We start from the raw sequence: 16849 nt of genomic DNA on the forward strand, positions 1-16849 counted from the left end.
TTTAATCCCAAGAAATACACCCGAGACCCATCAGCTACACCACAACCATTCAGTTGTCATTTCCATCTTATCCCCACGGGTTGGGTTGGAATCTGTGCCGCCCAAACTACCCGGAATGAGAGTCGCCCCGGTCCCGGGTGCAGTGCTGGAAGAAAACTCTCGAACCCAAAACACCACACAGCAGCTCACTGCTGCGTTCCGGGAACACCAACCACTTCCCATTCTGGAGCAATTCTCGGGAACAGAATCAGGAATAGTGGAACGGTCAGAGGAGGGTCTGCCGAGGGAGGGGAAGGTTTTAACAGCACAGAGGGAGGGGGCAGAGACGGACCTTAAGGGAGGGATCAGTAGAGGGTGCTCGGAGGAGCTTCCGTGACAGAATAATCAGACAAGAACACTGAATGGAGTGGGACTGATAGGAAGGAGCCTGGGGTAAAATCGTTAACTAAATGTTTGTGATACTTGGCTTTTAAATCAGTGCAGTGAATACAACAGCAAGGAAATGATGCTAAACTTTTACAAGCCGCTATTTGGGCTCAGCCATGACAATGTGTTTAATCACGGGGATCTCATTTTCGAAAGAATATCAGAGCCTTTTGCAGAGAGTACCAGAGAAGATTGACCAGAATGGTACTCGGGATCCGGGACTTTGGTGAATGTGGAGAGGCTGGAGAAGCTGGGGTTGTTCTTCTTGGATTACAGAAGGTTAGAAGAGGTGTTCAAAATCATGAAGGGTTTTGATAAAGTGAAGAGGAGAAGCTGTTGTCTTTTGGAAATATATCGCTAACCAGAGCTCATTGGAAAAAAGGTTATTTAGACTTTCTGACACAGATCTACTATTCAACGAGGTCATGGCTGATGTGGCTTTGGCTCCAACCCCACTTTCCCTCTACTCCTGTACACTTTGATCTCCTGATCAAGAATCTACCTATCCCAGTCGTAATAATATTTACTGATCTTGCTTCCAGTGCTCTGGGGGAAGAGAATTTCACAGATCAAAGATCCTCTGACAGAAAACCTTTCTCTTCATCTCTGTTTTAAATGGAAGACACTTTATTTTTAAACTGTGTCCGCTTAGTGCTCATCTCTTCCCCAGGAAGTCAAGATGAGAGGTCACCGAACACCAGATGAAAGTCCAACGGGTTTAGTTGAAATCTCAAGCTTTCAGAGTGCTGCTCCTTTCTCAGGTGATCATCTGCTGTTGTGTGACCTCTTACCTTGTCCACTTCAGCCCAAGTGGCATCTCCATGTCATCTTCCCAGGAAAACTCATGCTGTAAAATGGCAAAGTGGCACAGTGGTTAGCAGTGCTGCCTCATAGCACCAGGGACCCAGCTTCAATGCCTGGCCTCAGGTCACTGCCTGTGTCGAGTTTGCACATTCTCCCCATGTCTACGTGGGTTTCCTCCGGGTGCTCCGGTTTCCTCCCACAGTCCAAAGATGTGCGGGTTAGGTTGATTGGCCATGCTAAATTGATCCTAGTGTCCATAGATTAGCAGGGTAAATACGTGGCGTTACGAGGGTAGAGCCTGGGTGGGTTTGTGGTTGGTGGGCTGAACAGTCTCCTTCTGCATTGTAGGGATTCTATGAAAACCATCCTCTCAATGAGGATGCTGTCAATTCCCCTCAGGATCTTGTCAGTTTCAATAAGATCATCTCTCATTCTTCTAAACTCCAAAAGATACAGGCCTGATCTTTCCTCAAAAGATAACCACTTCATCCCAGGAAGTAGTTTGGTGAACCTTCTTTGAACTGCTTCAAATGTAATTCTATCCTTTCTTAAGTAAGGAAACTAGAACTGCACACAGTATTCTGAATGTGGTTTCACCAAAATCCTGTACAACTGTAGCAAAGCATCCGTACTTTTATATTTCATTCCCCTTCCAATAAACAATAACATTCTATTGGCCTTCCTAACCACTTGATGTACTTACATACTAACCTTTTGTGATTTATGCACCAGGACACCCAGATCCCTCTATACCTCAGAGTTCTGCAATCGCTCTTCATTTAAATGGAATATTAATAGTCTATTTTTCCTGGCAAAGTGGACAAGTTCACATTTTCCCACACTGTACGCCAACTGTTACATTTTTGCCCACTCACTCAACCTATCTATATCCCTTTCCAGAGGCTTCTTGCGCTCCTCACATTTTTCTAGCTGCCTTTTTGTCATCGGCAAATTTAGAAACCATACACCTGGCCCCTTTGTTTAAATCATTGATAGAAATTATAAATAGTTGAGGCCCCAGCACTGAACCCTGCAGCACTTGTTGCATCTTGCCAAAGCAAAAATTACCCATTTACGCCTACTCTGTTTCCTGTTAGCTAGCGAATCTTCTATCCATGAAATATATCTGCCCTCCTCTATGAGCTCTTATTTTACATAGTAACTTTTGATTCGGCAGCATATCAAATGCCTTATGGAAATCCAAGTATACCACATCTACAGTTTCCCCTTTATCCACATTATTTAGTACTTCCTTAAAGAACTCTAATAAATTAATCAAACATGACTCCACTTTCACAAAACCATATGGCCTCTGCCTGAACATACTGACATTTTCTAAGTGCTGCTATGACCTCATTAATAATGCATTCTAGAATTTTCCCTGTGACAGATGTTAGGCTAACTGACCTGCACTCTCCTGCTTTCTGTCTCCCTTCTTTTCCTTAATAGAGGAGTCACATTCACTATTTCCCAATCTAATGGTGTCTTTTTTAATTAAACTCAATGAATCTACAACCTCATTAGCCACTTCTTTCAAGGGATGACGTCCATTAGGTCTTGATGACTTGTTAGTCTTGAGTTCTAATAGTTTTCCCTGGTGATTGTAATTATTTTAATTCCTCCCTCCCTTTCACCTTGATTCAGATGTATTTCTGGGATATTATTTGTATCTTCTACAGAGAAGACAGATACAAAAATATCTGTTCAATGAATCTGCATTTCGTTATTTTGCATTGTTAATACCCAAGATCCAATCTCTACAGGGCCCACATTTATTTGGCATGGAGGCTGTCCAGGTAGGATTCACTAGCTTGATCCAGGAAATGGAGGGACCTCCTTAGTAAGAGAGGTTGACTAGGTTGAGTCTCTCCTCATTGGAGTTTAGAAGAATGAGAGGTGACCTTATTGAGACTTATCAGGTTCATAGGGGGGCTTCAGCCCAACAAGTCTGGGCTGACACAGATGAGTCGCTAATCTAATATTTTCTTGCCTCTATGTGGTCCATATCCCTCTAATCTGCTTCCACCATCATCTCCGGCAGCACATTTTCACCCTCTGTGTGAAAAACTTGCCCTTTACATCTCTTTTAAACTTTCTCCCTCTCATTCTCAACCTATGCCTCCCGAGTAATTGACCCTTCGACCCTGGGAAAAAGGCTCTGACTGTGCACTCTATCCAAGCCTGCCATAATCTTGTAAACCTCTATCAGGTTCCCCCTCATCCTTCAACACTCCAATGAAAACAAACCAAGTTTGTTCAATCTTTCTTCATGGTCCATATCCTCCAAACCAAGTAACACCCTGGTAAATCTCTTCCGCACTCTTTCCAATGCATCAACATCCTTCCGGTAGTGTGGCGACTAGAATTGTACACAATATTCCAAATGCTGCCTAACCAAAGTCTTATACAGCTGCAACATGATTTTCCAATTCCTATACTCAACACCCTGACCGATGAAGGACAGTATGCCATACATCTTCTCGACCACCTTGTCCACCTGAGTTGCCACCTTTGGGAAACTGTGGATCTGCATGCCTAGACACTAATATTTCTAAGAGCTCTACCATTTACTGTAAACCTACCTTCTGCAGTAGACCTTCCAAATCGCATCGCCTCACATTTATCCAAGTTAAATTCCATCTGTCATCTTTTGGCCCAGGCCTCCAGCCGATTTATATCCTGCTGTATCCTGACAATCCTCATCACTATCTGCTATTCCTCCCATTTTTGTATCATCTGCAAATTTACTAATTAGACCATCGAATTTTCCTCAAATCGTTTATATAACAAACAACACAGGCCCCAGTACTGATCCTTGTGGAACGTGCTTGTCACAGATCTCCAGTTAGAAAAGTACCCTGCTACTGCTACTCTCTGCTTTCTATGCCCAAGCCAGTTTTGTATCCATGTTACCAGCTCACCTCAGATCCCAAATGACTTCACCTTCTATATCAGCCTGCAATGAGGAACCTTATCAAAAATCCATGTATACAACATCCACTGCCCTGCGCAATTATTTTTGTCACTTCCTCAAAGAACTCAATTGAGTTTGAGAGACACAACCTTCCCTTCAGAAAACCATGCTGCCTATTGTTAATAAGCCTATTCTCTTCCAGATGTGAGTACACCCTGTCCCTAAGAATCTTCTCCAATAATTTCCCCACCATTGATATAAGGCTCACAGGCCTGTAATTTCCCACACTGCCCCTTTTGCCCTTCTTAAACAGAGGAACAATGTTAGTTACTCTCCAATCTTCTGGTACCTCGCCTGTCTCAGTATCCCCAACTGGCCCTGGGGATTTGTCCACCTTAATGTTTTTCAAAACCTCCAATACCTCCTCCCTTTTTATCTCAACATGTCCTAGAATGTCAACATTCTCCTTTCTACACTCACCATATCCTCTTTTCTGAATACTGATGCAAAGTACTCATTAAAGGACCTCATCTGGCTCCACACACAAATTCCCCCTACTATCCTTGAGTAGACCTACTCTTTCTTTAGCTATCCTCTTCCTCCTTATATATGCATAAAAAAACCTTGGGATTCTCTTTAATCCTGCCTGCCAAGGACAAGGAGAAAGAGAATGATCACAACTGATAATGGTGATATTGTTAAAGAACATTGCAAACCGCAACCCCCCCCCGCCCCCCCCAAAGTTCCATCAATTCAAGAACCATCCCTTTGGATTTCCAATTTACAGATGTTACTCCACTATTTAAGGAAAGTGAGAAAGGGACAGCAGTGAATGATGATTAAACTGCTGTTAGGATATTACTAAATAATGATCTGGTGAGTAACTGCTTTGAAAATGTGCAGTGGATCAGACAGTTGGCTTGGAGTTGTTCAGCCTGGGTCACACCTAACAAACCCGATTGCATTTTTAGTGCCAGGGCTTGGATGGTGCAGAGTTTGTTCAGTGTGTTCAAGAGTGCTTCTTGAGGCAATATGTAGATAGTCCAACTCGGGAAGGGGCTATCTTAGAGCTGGTTCTGGGAAACGAGCCCGGACAGGTGACTGATGTCTCGGTGGGGACCATTTTGGGAACAATTCTATAAGATTCAAGAAACTTGTAGAAAAGAATAGAAGTAAGCTCAGGGTGAAAGTACTAAACCGGGGGAAGGCTAACTACGATAGTACTGGGCAGGAGCTAGGGAATGTAGACTGGGGCGGCCGTTTGAGGGTAAATTCACATCTGATATGTGAGAGCTTTTTAAAAGTCAGTGTTAACAATTCAGGACAAGTATGTCCTTGTAAAAATGAAGGACTGCTGTGAGGCAGCAGTGCTAACCACTGTGCCACCGTGCCTGGGTCCCTGGCAATGTGTGAGGCAACAGTGCTAACCACCGTGTCTGGGTCCCTGGCACTGTGTGAGGCAGCAGTGCTAACCACTGTGCCCGGGTCCCTGGCGCTGTGAGGCAGCAGTGCTAACCACTGTGCCACCGAGCCTGGGTCCCTGGCTCTGTGAGGCAGCAGTGCTAACCACCATGCCTGGGTCCCTGGCAATGTGTGAGGCAACAGTGCTAACCACTGTGCCACCGTGCACGGGTCCCTGGCGCTGTGAGGCAGCAGTGCTAACCACTAAGCCACAGTGCCCGGGTCCCTGGCACTGTGAGGCAGCAGTGCTAACCACTGTGCCACTGTGCACAGGTCCCTGGCACTGTGAGGCAGCAGTGCCAACCACTGTGCCTGGGTCTCTGGCACTGTGAGGCAGCAATGCTAACCACCGTGCCCGGGTCCCTGGCACTGTGAGGCAGCAATGCTAACCACTGTGCCTGGGTCCCTGGCACTGTGAGGCAGCAATGCTAACCACTGTGCCACTGTCCCATTCATGAGGAACTCTGCTTTGTTTATGTTTTTAGCTGCTTTTACTTTTAGTTTGATTATTGTTACAGGTTTAAAATAATTCACAAAGGAGGTAGAAGGGAAAGTGAAGATTCTGCGTAGAGGAAACAGGAAACTCACTCTCCCCGAAGCTCTTCAATGGGTCTTGAGCGAGGCTGGAAGTCTCATCACTCGGTGTCTGTACCGGCTCCTTTGAAGACTTTTTTTCAGCTTGTCTCTTCCCGAGAAATCTCCGTAATGGACCTCGGTATGAAGATCTGTGCAGAGACATTGAAGGCAGAGAGTGAGAATCTGTAAAGTGAGGAGGTGCCCAGCAAGCCGAGAGCTGGTGTCAGTGAGTTCGAGTCTCACCAAATCACAACCATCACTGCTTGATTCACACTCACTCACCCCCTTCCCCATCCCACTACTGGCCTTTCCCCTCAGTGTCCCACTCCTACCCATGGATCCTGGCTCAGAGCTCCGGCAGTTCTTGCCGGCGCGGGCACGGTGGTTATATTTGTTCAAAACTCAACTTTGGTAAATGTTGCCAACTCCCATCATCAGCAAACTTTCCAACATTCCGCCAGTACCTCGGCACTTATTCACCCCACTTCACGCTCTGTGTGAACGGAAAATTTCCCCCACTCCCCAAACCCAATAAAAATCCTCCCAATCCCAGTTTGGCTCGTTACAATCATTGGCATCCCTGCTGGTTGCACCAAAGGAGAGGCTGACCCTTCCCCCTGAGCTGAGGTTACCTCCAGCTGGTACACACCGGGAGGGCCCATTTACCCAGAAGGAGCTGGGTTCTCCCTCCCTGCACTCCCAGCGCCTCCAACCCAAAATCCTTTGAGATTTTTGATGCACAATCCCCAGCGGAATCCACTGCCAATCTCACAATCCTCATAATCACTTCTTCTCAGTCTGAATCAGTGACCAGTGAGGAGGGGGCAGGAATCTGGGCAGATGTGACATGTCCTGCTTGCGCTCCTTCCTCGCCCAGCGGTGTGGGGGTAAATTAAGGGCAGACTGGGGACCAGACCCTGGGCTCTCCTGGAGTGAGCGTCTGACGTACTTTGGGGATTCAAGAGTCTGTGTGGGATCCAGTTCCTGAGACGTTTTCTTCTGCACCGACGCTTTAGTTGGAGTTTTGTCACTATCTTGCTGTCCATTCGTTGGGGTCTACAGGGAGAAACAAAAAGAGACAGAGAGAAAACAGGAGAAGACAGATGAGAGAGTGAGAAGAGAGAGAACTTACATTAGAAATTATGCCCAAGTAAAAATGTAATAAGATCAGAAATTCTGATTTAATAAAATAAAAGCAAAATAAAATGTTTTCCCGTTAGTGAGGCGGGGGAATGTTGCCATGGAACGTCCCGTTAGTGAGGGGGGGGATGTTGCCATGGAACGCAAGAGAGCAGAGAAATCTCACTGCTAGACTCAAGAGCCTAAAAGCCCATCGGATAATCATTCCTGAGCTTTTCTTCAGCCACTGGCTCCCCTCCAGGGGCAGTTAGTCACCGGCAGACAGAGTTACTCACAATCCGCCCTCCCTGATCCTTCATCTCCTCTCTCTCTCTCTCTTCACCTCAATCTGCTCTGAAACTTCCCGATTCTTTTAAACTCGCCCACAATAAACCGCAATTGGCACAAACCCAACATGGCCACAAGTGGAGATTACCGACTGTGTGTCTGCAAGGAGGGGGCTAACGGATGACCGATGTCTTGTCCGGGATCAGACACACGACGGCGCATTGAATGTTACGAGGATTCAGAGTGTCGTCAAATTTCAGAGTGGGCTGGGGGAGGGTGGGGGCGGTGGTAGAGAGAGAGAGAGAGGAGGAGGAGTAGGGGGAGGGTGTGGTGTGCTTAAAGCTGAGGTGATCCTGTCAGATTGGGGGGGGGTAGGGAGCAGAAGGGGGTGGCTACTATCTTTGGAGATCCTCAGCAGTGACCACTTCTCTGCGCCCTGTTCACATTGAGGTTCTGCACCACAAGGAGAAAATGGCTGAGGGGTTGAGTCTCCTCCCGATCAGACTGGCCTAGCGTCTCCCAGTGATCCAGGCCCAGAAGGTGCTCTCCAAGGACCAGCTGTGACACTTGAAGATGAGGAGTTTGGCGATGGAGATGAAATTACTTCACAATCTCTGATCACTATCGCCCAGGAGGATACAATCTCCAGTGAGCTCAGAGCTATGGCAGGGAATGTCGTACCAACAATGGAGCTTCCGTCAGGAGCCAGCAGGCAGTGATCAGGAGTGGGAATCTCGGCTGATTTCTCTCCCTCCTTACTGGAGGCCAAGACCGGTTCAAATGGGGGTTTTACGGGTGGTTCTTAGAATGAAACTTCACAGATGGGAAATAATTAGCCAATCACGCTTCTGTTCTTTATTCTCAAATATTTATCCAATCCAACAGTTCCTATTGAATCCTGTTTCCCTGACCTTTCAGGCAGCGCCTTCCTGATCACAACAACTCACTGATTAAAGAACTGCTTCCTCTGGTTCCCTTTGGTTCTTTTGCCAGTACCCAAAATCTGTGTCCCTTGGTTCACCAAGCCTCCTCTCACTGGAAACAGTTTCTCCTTATTCACTCTGTCAAAACCCTTCGTGATTTTGAACATCTCTTCATCCTGTCTGCTCCAGTTCTGCTGGAAGGAGAACAGTTGCCCAGAAACGTGTGGCTTGGTGGACTGGCCACTGTAAACGTGTGGGGTTATGGGGATGGGTGGGGGGAAGGACCGGGGTGGGATTGCTCCTTTGGAGAGTCGGTGCAGAGTTGATGGGCCAAGTGGCCTTTCTGCACTGTAGGGATTCTATGATTCTATCACAGCTCTGGCAGCCTCTCCATGTGATTCCTCCCACTCGGTGCTACTGTGGAGTTAACGGAAGGTGATGGGAACAGGAATGGGGAACTAAGAGTCCCTGCATAACTGGGCCACCCCATTGGCTTCATACGTATAGAGACATACGGAAACGGGGCATAGGAAAGGTAGATAGTCAATATCTTTTCCCAAAGGTAGGGGAGTCTAAAACTAGAAGGCATAGGTTTAAGGTGAGAGGGGAGAGATAGAGAAGTGTCCATAAGGGCAATTCTTTCACACAAGAGGGTAGTGAGTATCTGGAACAAGCTGCCAGAGGTAGTAGTAGAGGTGGGTACAATTCTATCTTTTAAAAAGCATTTAGATAGTTACATAGGTACGATGGGAATAGAGGGATGTGAGCCAAATGCGTACAACTGGGATTAGCTTAGGGGTTAAAAAAAAATAAGGGCGGCATGGACAAGTTGGGCTGAAGGACCTATTTCCATGCTGTAAACCTCTATGACTCTATGAGGCGGTGGCACAGATACTGTCCTACACGCCTCCTCTGAAGATGTTGGGATCTTTCCTGAAACGTTACCAATGTCAACGAGAATTTCCAGGGAGCGAATAGTTGAGGCAAACCACAAGACACACTCCAAACTCTCTCGAAACACACACCCAGGTCTGACATCAGTCAGAGGATATGAGAGAGACCCCACCACTGGGAGCTTTTCAAATGCAATCAAAGGAATGAGTTAAATTAGAAGGGAAAGAAATTCTTTTGAGGAAAGACCATCTGGAGTAAAATAGTCAAAACTCAAAACAGAGTCAACAGAATCGAGACTGGGTGAGACGTACAGCTCCCCCCGTCCCAGCTGACTCAACTATTAATCCCCTCATCCAGCAACTCCCACTGCCATCCGGTGGGAAAGCAGACATTAGTCCAGGACAGAGATTAATGCCAGTCCTGGTGTATAATCGATAGAGTGGAGTGTGTAGACACTTAGGCATAGTGCGTGTGAACAGAGTAGGCGAGAACACGTGTGCTGCCCTGACCAGGTGTACACTCATGTTCTCTTACACACACACACACACTCCCTCGGGATCAGTGCACCCTCACTCACTAACCGACAAGCCCCCAGGAATGGCAGAGTCAGCAGGAACAGGAAGGAGCCACGAAGCAGGAGTTGTGGCTAAATTCCGGGTGGCTTTTTGTGACAGAGATGTGGAGCTGCACGGATTAATCCAAGCCTTCAGCACCACAGGAATGCAGTCAGGAGATGGAGAGATGCCAGTTTGTAACTAAATTAATCCCAGCAGATGATTCACTCGCTCAGTACCATCTGGATCACAATCTGAACCATCCTCCCAAACACACAAAACAGCAGAGGGACCCTCACTCACCTCTCTTGATGGGGTCTCCACTTCCCCATCAGCAGGACTGGATGCGACCAGCATCAAACCTCGTTCCTGAGGACAGAGCTCCTTATTTCTGTTGTGTGTGTGTTTGGGGGGGGGGGGGGGGGGGTAAAGAGTGGGGGAGGGGTAAAGAGTGGGGGGGGTAAAGAGTGGGGGGGGGGGGGGCGGGGGGTAAAGAGCGGGGGGGGGTAAAGAGCGGGGGGGGTAAAGAGCGGGGGGGGGGTAAAGAGCGGGGGGGGGGGGTAAAGAGCGGGGGGGGGTAAAGAGCGGGGGGGGTAAAGAGCGGGGGGGGTAAAGAGTGGGGGGGGTAAAGAGCGGGGGGGGGTAAAGAGCGGGGGGGGGGGTAAAGAGCGGGGGGGGTAAAGAGCGGGGGGGGTAAAGAGCGGGGGGGTAAAGAGTGGGGCAAAGGGGAGATAGAGGGAGAGGGAAAGAGAGAGAGGGAAAGGGGGTGTGTGAGAGAAAGGGAGAGGAGGAGAAAAGAGAGTAGTTTGAAATAATACTCCTAACATCAACATTCCTGGTTATGAGCATTGGAAAAAATAATGCAGGATCAATATGAAACTGAGGCCTTTTTTCAATCCCACACTCCACTTTTTGGTTCATGTTCACAATCCCCACCTATTGAAGCGGGCTGGGATTGTTTAGTTATTGATCCAGCCATGAGCCCCTTAACAGTGAGTGGAAAAAGGGGGGAAAGCTGGAGACCTTTTCCTTGTTGCGAAATCAACCGCCCTCTTACCCAGGACTGCGACGGTGCAAATAACTCAAAGCCAGAGAAAGGCCCAGGCCTGACCCAAGTCTCCCCTCCCTGAGCTGGTCCAAACCACGCCCCCCCACCCACCTACCTCGGCTTCAGCCCTTCCCCTAATGCCTCAGCTCCCCCACCCGAGGCCTCAGTCATTCCCCCTCCTCCCAGACTCCCTCCCCGGTCCTCAGCCCTTCCCCAGCCCCCCTCCCTGGGCCCCCAGCCCTCTCTCCCCCCGAGACCCCAGAAGCTGCCTATTTGGTTCTTACTTGGTGTTGGTCAGCGAAGGACTTTCCATCTTCTCTGTTGACAGGCTGGCGAACTCAGTGTGCCGTTTATCTTTCCATTTCTCCCCCTTGTTTCTCAGTTTCCCCTGGTCATTGTATCGGTGGATGCCTCCCAGCGAGGATACAGCACTCTCTGCCCCGTCGCCAGGGATCTGCCCACTGTTATCCTGCAGTGCAGCATTTTGGGATTGGACCCTTTCTGCTGGTTCTTTCCAAGCCAGCATGGTCTCACCAGTCACCAACTGAAGACTGTTTGGCCTTTTCAGCGGCAAAGTTTCCTGTTTATTTTTGCTGTGCTGTTGCACGGTTTTCTCAGTTTCACTGTTATTGACCGAATTCCTGTCCAGTTGTTTCTCCCACACCACACTCTGAACTAACTTAGTCTCACTCGGCCTCTCTGGGGAAACGGCAGCCTCTGCCCTTTCATCAGCCAAAGGCCACTGATTGCCCTGTTGTCCCTTGACCTCTCCCTTGGTCTTGGCACTGGCTGTCTGTGCCATCTTTTCCACAATCTCGAGTGTTTTAACTGGCAGGTCAAACGCAAGGACCGGTGAGGGTCCGTCCTGAGGGCTCGGTGATACCAGTTGTCTCTGGAACTTATCATGTTCTAAACCGCGCATTCGCCGATTCTCTCGTTTCTCCCGACACGAGCTTGACCTCTCCGTGCCCTCTGGCAGGGGTTTCTGGGGCGCCGGTGACTCTCCCAGGTCAACGCTCTCCGTTGATGCTGGCAGTTCCTGGCGGGATTCGATCTCTTTGGCCACCTTAGAGTCCTGGTCAGCTGTGGGCTGGGATTGGACAGAATCTCGTTCCCGTTCCTGCATCTCACGTTCTCTCCGAGCGGCTTCTTCCCGGGTTTTCTGCTGCTCCTCGCGTAGTGAACGGACTCTGCAGCCAAAATAAACATTGGAGAGGGTGTTTGGATGGTGCGGTGGGTTAAAGCAAGCACGCGCGTACATTTCTATAGTGCCTTTCACAACTAGACCTGGAGTATTGTGGAGACAGACACAGAGTTACATCCCAATCTGTGCAACTTCTTCAGAGCTAAAGGGCAGATTATTTAGGACAAGAGGAGGAATTTCTTCGCTCAGAGGGTTGCGAATCTTTGGAATTCTCTGCGTCAGAGGGCAGGGGTCGCTCAGTCACTCAGCAAATTCCGGACTGGGAGCGATAAATTTCTATCAATTAAAAACCTCGGGGATACTGCGGGAAAACGGTGTAGAAGTCGGAAGTCAGTTACGCTGTGAAAGGTCTGAACGGCCTACTCCAGGCCCCCGCGTGCTCACAAAGCCAGTGCAGGTGGAATGGTGACCAATAGATAAGTTTGGGAGTCAACTGAAGATTAACAGCAGCCAGGATTCCTCAGTAAACCAAAGGCCCCAAGCCGGAGAACGGAAAGGGGCAGAAGAAACCGCGGGGAGGCGGTCAGAGTCACCCAGGAAATGGATTCGGAGAATGAAGGAGTCCAGATGGCGGATCTGCGTCCGTGGAGATGGCGGAACAGAGGGAGAGCGCACAGCGAGCCACCGGGAATAGAAACGCAGCTAGAACTGAAAGCGTCGGGAGCACCAGGGAGAATCTGTGGAGACTATTCCCTCCGGGGGCGGGGGGGTGGGGACACTTCTTCACAGGGACGGCAGTGGAAATCTGGGACATTCTCCTCCCTAAAGGCTGGAGGTAGGTTGACAATTTCAAACGGAAGTTAATAGATTTCCTTCAGCTCAGGAAGATTTTAAAGGGATATGCCGGCAAGAAGAGTAAAAGGATTTTAAGGTCCAGGTCAGTCACAATCTAGCCAAACGGTAGAAAGAAGCTGAAGGGGCTGAATGGCCTCCTGCTATTCCCCTGAGACTGAGGGGGCTGGGGATCAGCAATGTGCTTTCAGTCCATGGGGCAGTGTGTTAGCCCCTGGAACTGGCAGCTCACACAGCAGTTACCAACCATGGCAACCGGAATAACTGGAGTGCGTGCTTTAATAACAGTTACCTTTTCCGTGCCAGATAACCACGACAGGCAGCCTGACACAGGGTGATGGCACGTATCTGCTTCTTATAGGCTTGTCTTTGCACATAACCCCTCCACATCAATTGGATCACACTAGCAGCACTGTGTCTTTGCAAGGCCAACCTCACCAAATAGGAGCGACAGTAAGCCTGGAGAGAGAGATCAGTCAGTAGTGATTCTGTGCAGTTACACAGTGAGTGACCCTTACCCTGAATAAACAGTGACCCTGTACAGTTACACAGTGAGTGATCCTTACCCTGAATAAACAGTGACTCTGTACAGTTACACAGCGAGTGACCTTTACCCTGAATAAACAGTGACTCTGTACAGTTACACAGTGAGTGACCCTTACCCTGAATAAACAGTGACCCTGTACAGTTACACAGTGAGTGACCTTTACCCTGAATAAACAGTGACTCTGTACAGTTACACAGTGAGTGACCCTTACCCTGAATAAACAGTGACTCTGTACAGTTACACAGTGAGTGACCTTTACCCTGAATAAACAGTGACTCTGTACAGTTACACAGTGAGTGACCCTTACCCTGAATAAACAGTGACCCTGTACAGTTACACAGTGAGTGACCCTTACCCTGAATAAACAGTGACTCTGTACAGTTACACAGTGAGTGACCTTTACCCCGAATAAACAGTGACTCTGTACAGTTACACAGTGAGTGATCCTTACCCTGAATAAACAGTGACTCTGTACAGTTACACAGTGAGTGACCCTTACCCTGAATAAACAGTGACTCTGTACAGTTACACAGTGAGTGATCCTTACCCTGAATAAACAGTGACTCTGTACAGTTACACAGTGAGTGATCCTTACCCTGAATAAACAGTGACTCTGTACAGTTACACAGTGAGTGACCCTTACCCTGAATAAACAGTGTCTCTGTACAGTTACACAGTGAGTGACCTTTACCCTGAATAAACAGTGACTCTGTACAGTTACACAGTGAGTGACCCTTACCCTGAATAAACAGTGACTCTGTACAGTTACACAGTGAGTGACCTTTACCCTGAATAAACAGTGACTCTGTACAGTTACACAGTGAGTGACCCTTACCCTGAATAAACAGTGACCCTGTACAGTTACACAGTGAGTGACCCTTACCCTGAATAAACAGTGACCCTGTACAGTTACACAGTGAGTGACCCTTACCCTGAATAAACAGTGACTCTGTACAGTTACACAGTGAGTGACCTTTACCCTGAATAAACAGTGACTCTGTACAGTTACACAGTGAGTGACCTTTACCCTGAATAAACAGTGACTCTGTACAGTTACACAGTGAGTGACCCTTACCCTGAATAAACAGTGACCCTGTACAGTTACACAGTGAGTGACCCTTACCCTGAATAAACAGTGACCCTGTACAGTTACACAGTGAGTGACCCTTACCCTGAATAAACAGTGACTCTGTACAGTTACACAGTGAGTGACCCTTACCCTGAATAAACAGTGACCCTGTACAGTTACACAGTGAGTGACCCTTACCCTGAATAAGCAGTGACTCTGTACAGTTACATAGTGAGTGACCTTTACCCTGAATAAACAGTGACTCTGTACAGTTACACAGTGAGTGACCTTTACCCTGAATAAACAGTGACTCTGTACAGTTACACAGTGAGTGACCTTTACCCTGAATAAACAGTGACTCTGTACAGTTACACAGCGAGTGACCTTTACCCTGAATAAACAGTGACTCTGTACAGTTACACAGCGAGTGACCTTTACCCTGAATAAACAGTGACTCTGTACAGTTACACAGTGAGTGACCTTTACCCTGAATAAACAGTGACTCTGTACAGTTACACAGTGAGTGACCTTTACCCTGAATAAACAGTGACTCTGTACAGTTACAGTGAGTGACCTTTACCCTGAATAAACAGTGACTCTGTACAGTTACACAGTGAGTGACCTTTACCCTGAATAAACAGTGACTCTGTACAGTTACACAGTGAGTGACCCTTACCCTGAATAAACAGTGACTCTGTACAGTTACACAGTGAGTGACCTTTACCCTGAATAAACAGTGACCCTGTACAGTTACACAGCGAGTGACCTTTACCCTGAATAAACAGTGACTCTGTACAGTTACACAGTGAGTGACCCTTACCCTGAATAAACAGTGACTCTGTACAGTTACACAGTGAGTGATCCTTACCCTGAATAAACAGTGTCTCTGTACAGTTACACAGTGAGTGACCTTTACCCTGAATAAACAGTGACTCTGTACAGTTACACAGCGAGTGACCTTTACCCTGAATAAACAGTGACTCTGTACAGTTACACAGTGAGTGACCTTTACCCTGAATAAACAGTGACTCTGTACAGTTACACAGTGAGTGACCTTTACCCTGAATAAACAGTGACTCTGTACAGTTACACAGCGAGTGACCTTTACCCTGAATAAACAGTGACTCTGTACAGTTACACAGCGAGTGACCTTTACCCTGAATAAACAGTGACTCTGTACAGTTACACAGTGAGTGACCTTTACCCTGAATAAACAGTGACTCTGTACAGTTACAGTGAGTGACCTTTACCCTGAATAAACAGTGACTCTGTACAGTTACACAGTGAGTGACCTTTACCCTGAATAAACAGTGACTCTGTACAGTTACACAGTGAGTGACCCTTACCCTGAATAAACAGTGTCTCTGTACAGTTACACAGTGAGTGACCTTTACCCTGAATAAACAGTGACTCTGTACAGTTACACAGCGAGTGACCTTTACCCTGAATAAACAGTGACTCTGTACAGTTACACAGCGAGTGACCTTTACCCTGAATAAACAGTGACTCTGTACAGTTACACAGTGAGTGACCCTTACCCTGAATAAACAGTGTCTCTGTACAGTTACACAGTGAGTGATCCTTACCCTGAATAAACAGTGACTCTGTACAGTTACAATAGTGACCCTTACCCTGAATAAACAGTGACTCTGTACAGTTACAATAGTGACCCTTACCCTGAATAAACAGTGACTCTGTACAGTTACACATTGACACTTACACAGTAACTGTCATGGGGCAGCAGTGACTGGGGGTATGGGACTGTTATGAAATAGAGATATAACTAAGTGACATTTGTACTTTGTGGGTGTTAGGAATTTATATTTCTGTGTCTGCGAGTTAAGAAAGAGGAGACCTGAGTTTTGGTTTAACTTTATAAGGTGCCTGCAATTTTAATGAGGTTTTATGACTCTAGAAGTAGTTTAGTGAGAGGTAAACAATAAAACAGAGAAAATAACTGCTGCTGAGCAAAAGGGGCCCTGAGAGCATGAACTATCGAGATGGAGCAGGCAGAACGTCAAACGGGACAGACAGCAAATCCCAAACTAAAGAAGAAAGTTCCAAAGGCCAGGAAGGGACAAGGAAAAGCCCCAAGGTGATAGCCAAGTTCAGAAACAAGGTCAGGGATTGTCAATAGATCCATGTCAGTGAAATTGAGAGTGAGGAGCGTTCCACGTTTAAAATGAAGCAAACAAAGTAAAATAGGTCTTGTGAGAAGCCAGAAATCTGT

At 47.4% G+C, this 16849-nt stretch overlaps 1 protein-coding gene across 4 annotated transcripts in view; it reads right to left on the minus strand.

Moving 5' to 3' along the window:
• The window catches only part of myo9bl (myosin IXb-like), a 100067-nt gene that overhangs the window by 22316 nt on the left and 60902 nt on the right, over nucleotides 1-16849 (minus strand). For all 4 annotated transcript variants that reach the window (XM_080213165.1, XM_080213164.1, XM_080213163.1 and 1 more), the window contains 5 exons: nucleotides 13296-13462; nucleotides 11292-12197; nucleotides 10263-10350; nucleotides 7131-7237; nucleotides 6194-6330 (listed from right to left, as the gene is read on the minus strand). In XM_080213165.1, the coding sequence (XP_080069291.1) occupies nucleotides 6194-6330; nucleotides 7131-7237; nucleotides 10263-10350; nucleotides 11292-12197; nucleotides 13296-13462 (1405 nt within the window). The remainder of the gene's footprint in view (nucleotides 1-6193; nucleotides 6331-7130; nucleotides 7238-10262; nucleotides 10351-11291; nucleotides 12198-13295; nucleotides 13463-16849) is intronic.

This window comes from Carcharhinus amblyrhynchos, chromosome 26 (assembly GCF_965287045.1).
Source record: "Carcharhinus amblyrhynchos chromosome 26, sCarAmb.v2.hapA, whole genome shotgun sequence".
Lineage (NCBI taxonomy): Eukaryota > Metazoa > Chordata > Chondrichthyes > Carcharhiniformes > Carcharhinidae > Carcharhinus > Carcharhinus amblyrhynchos.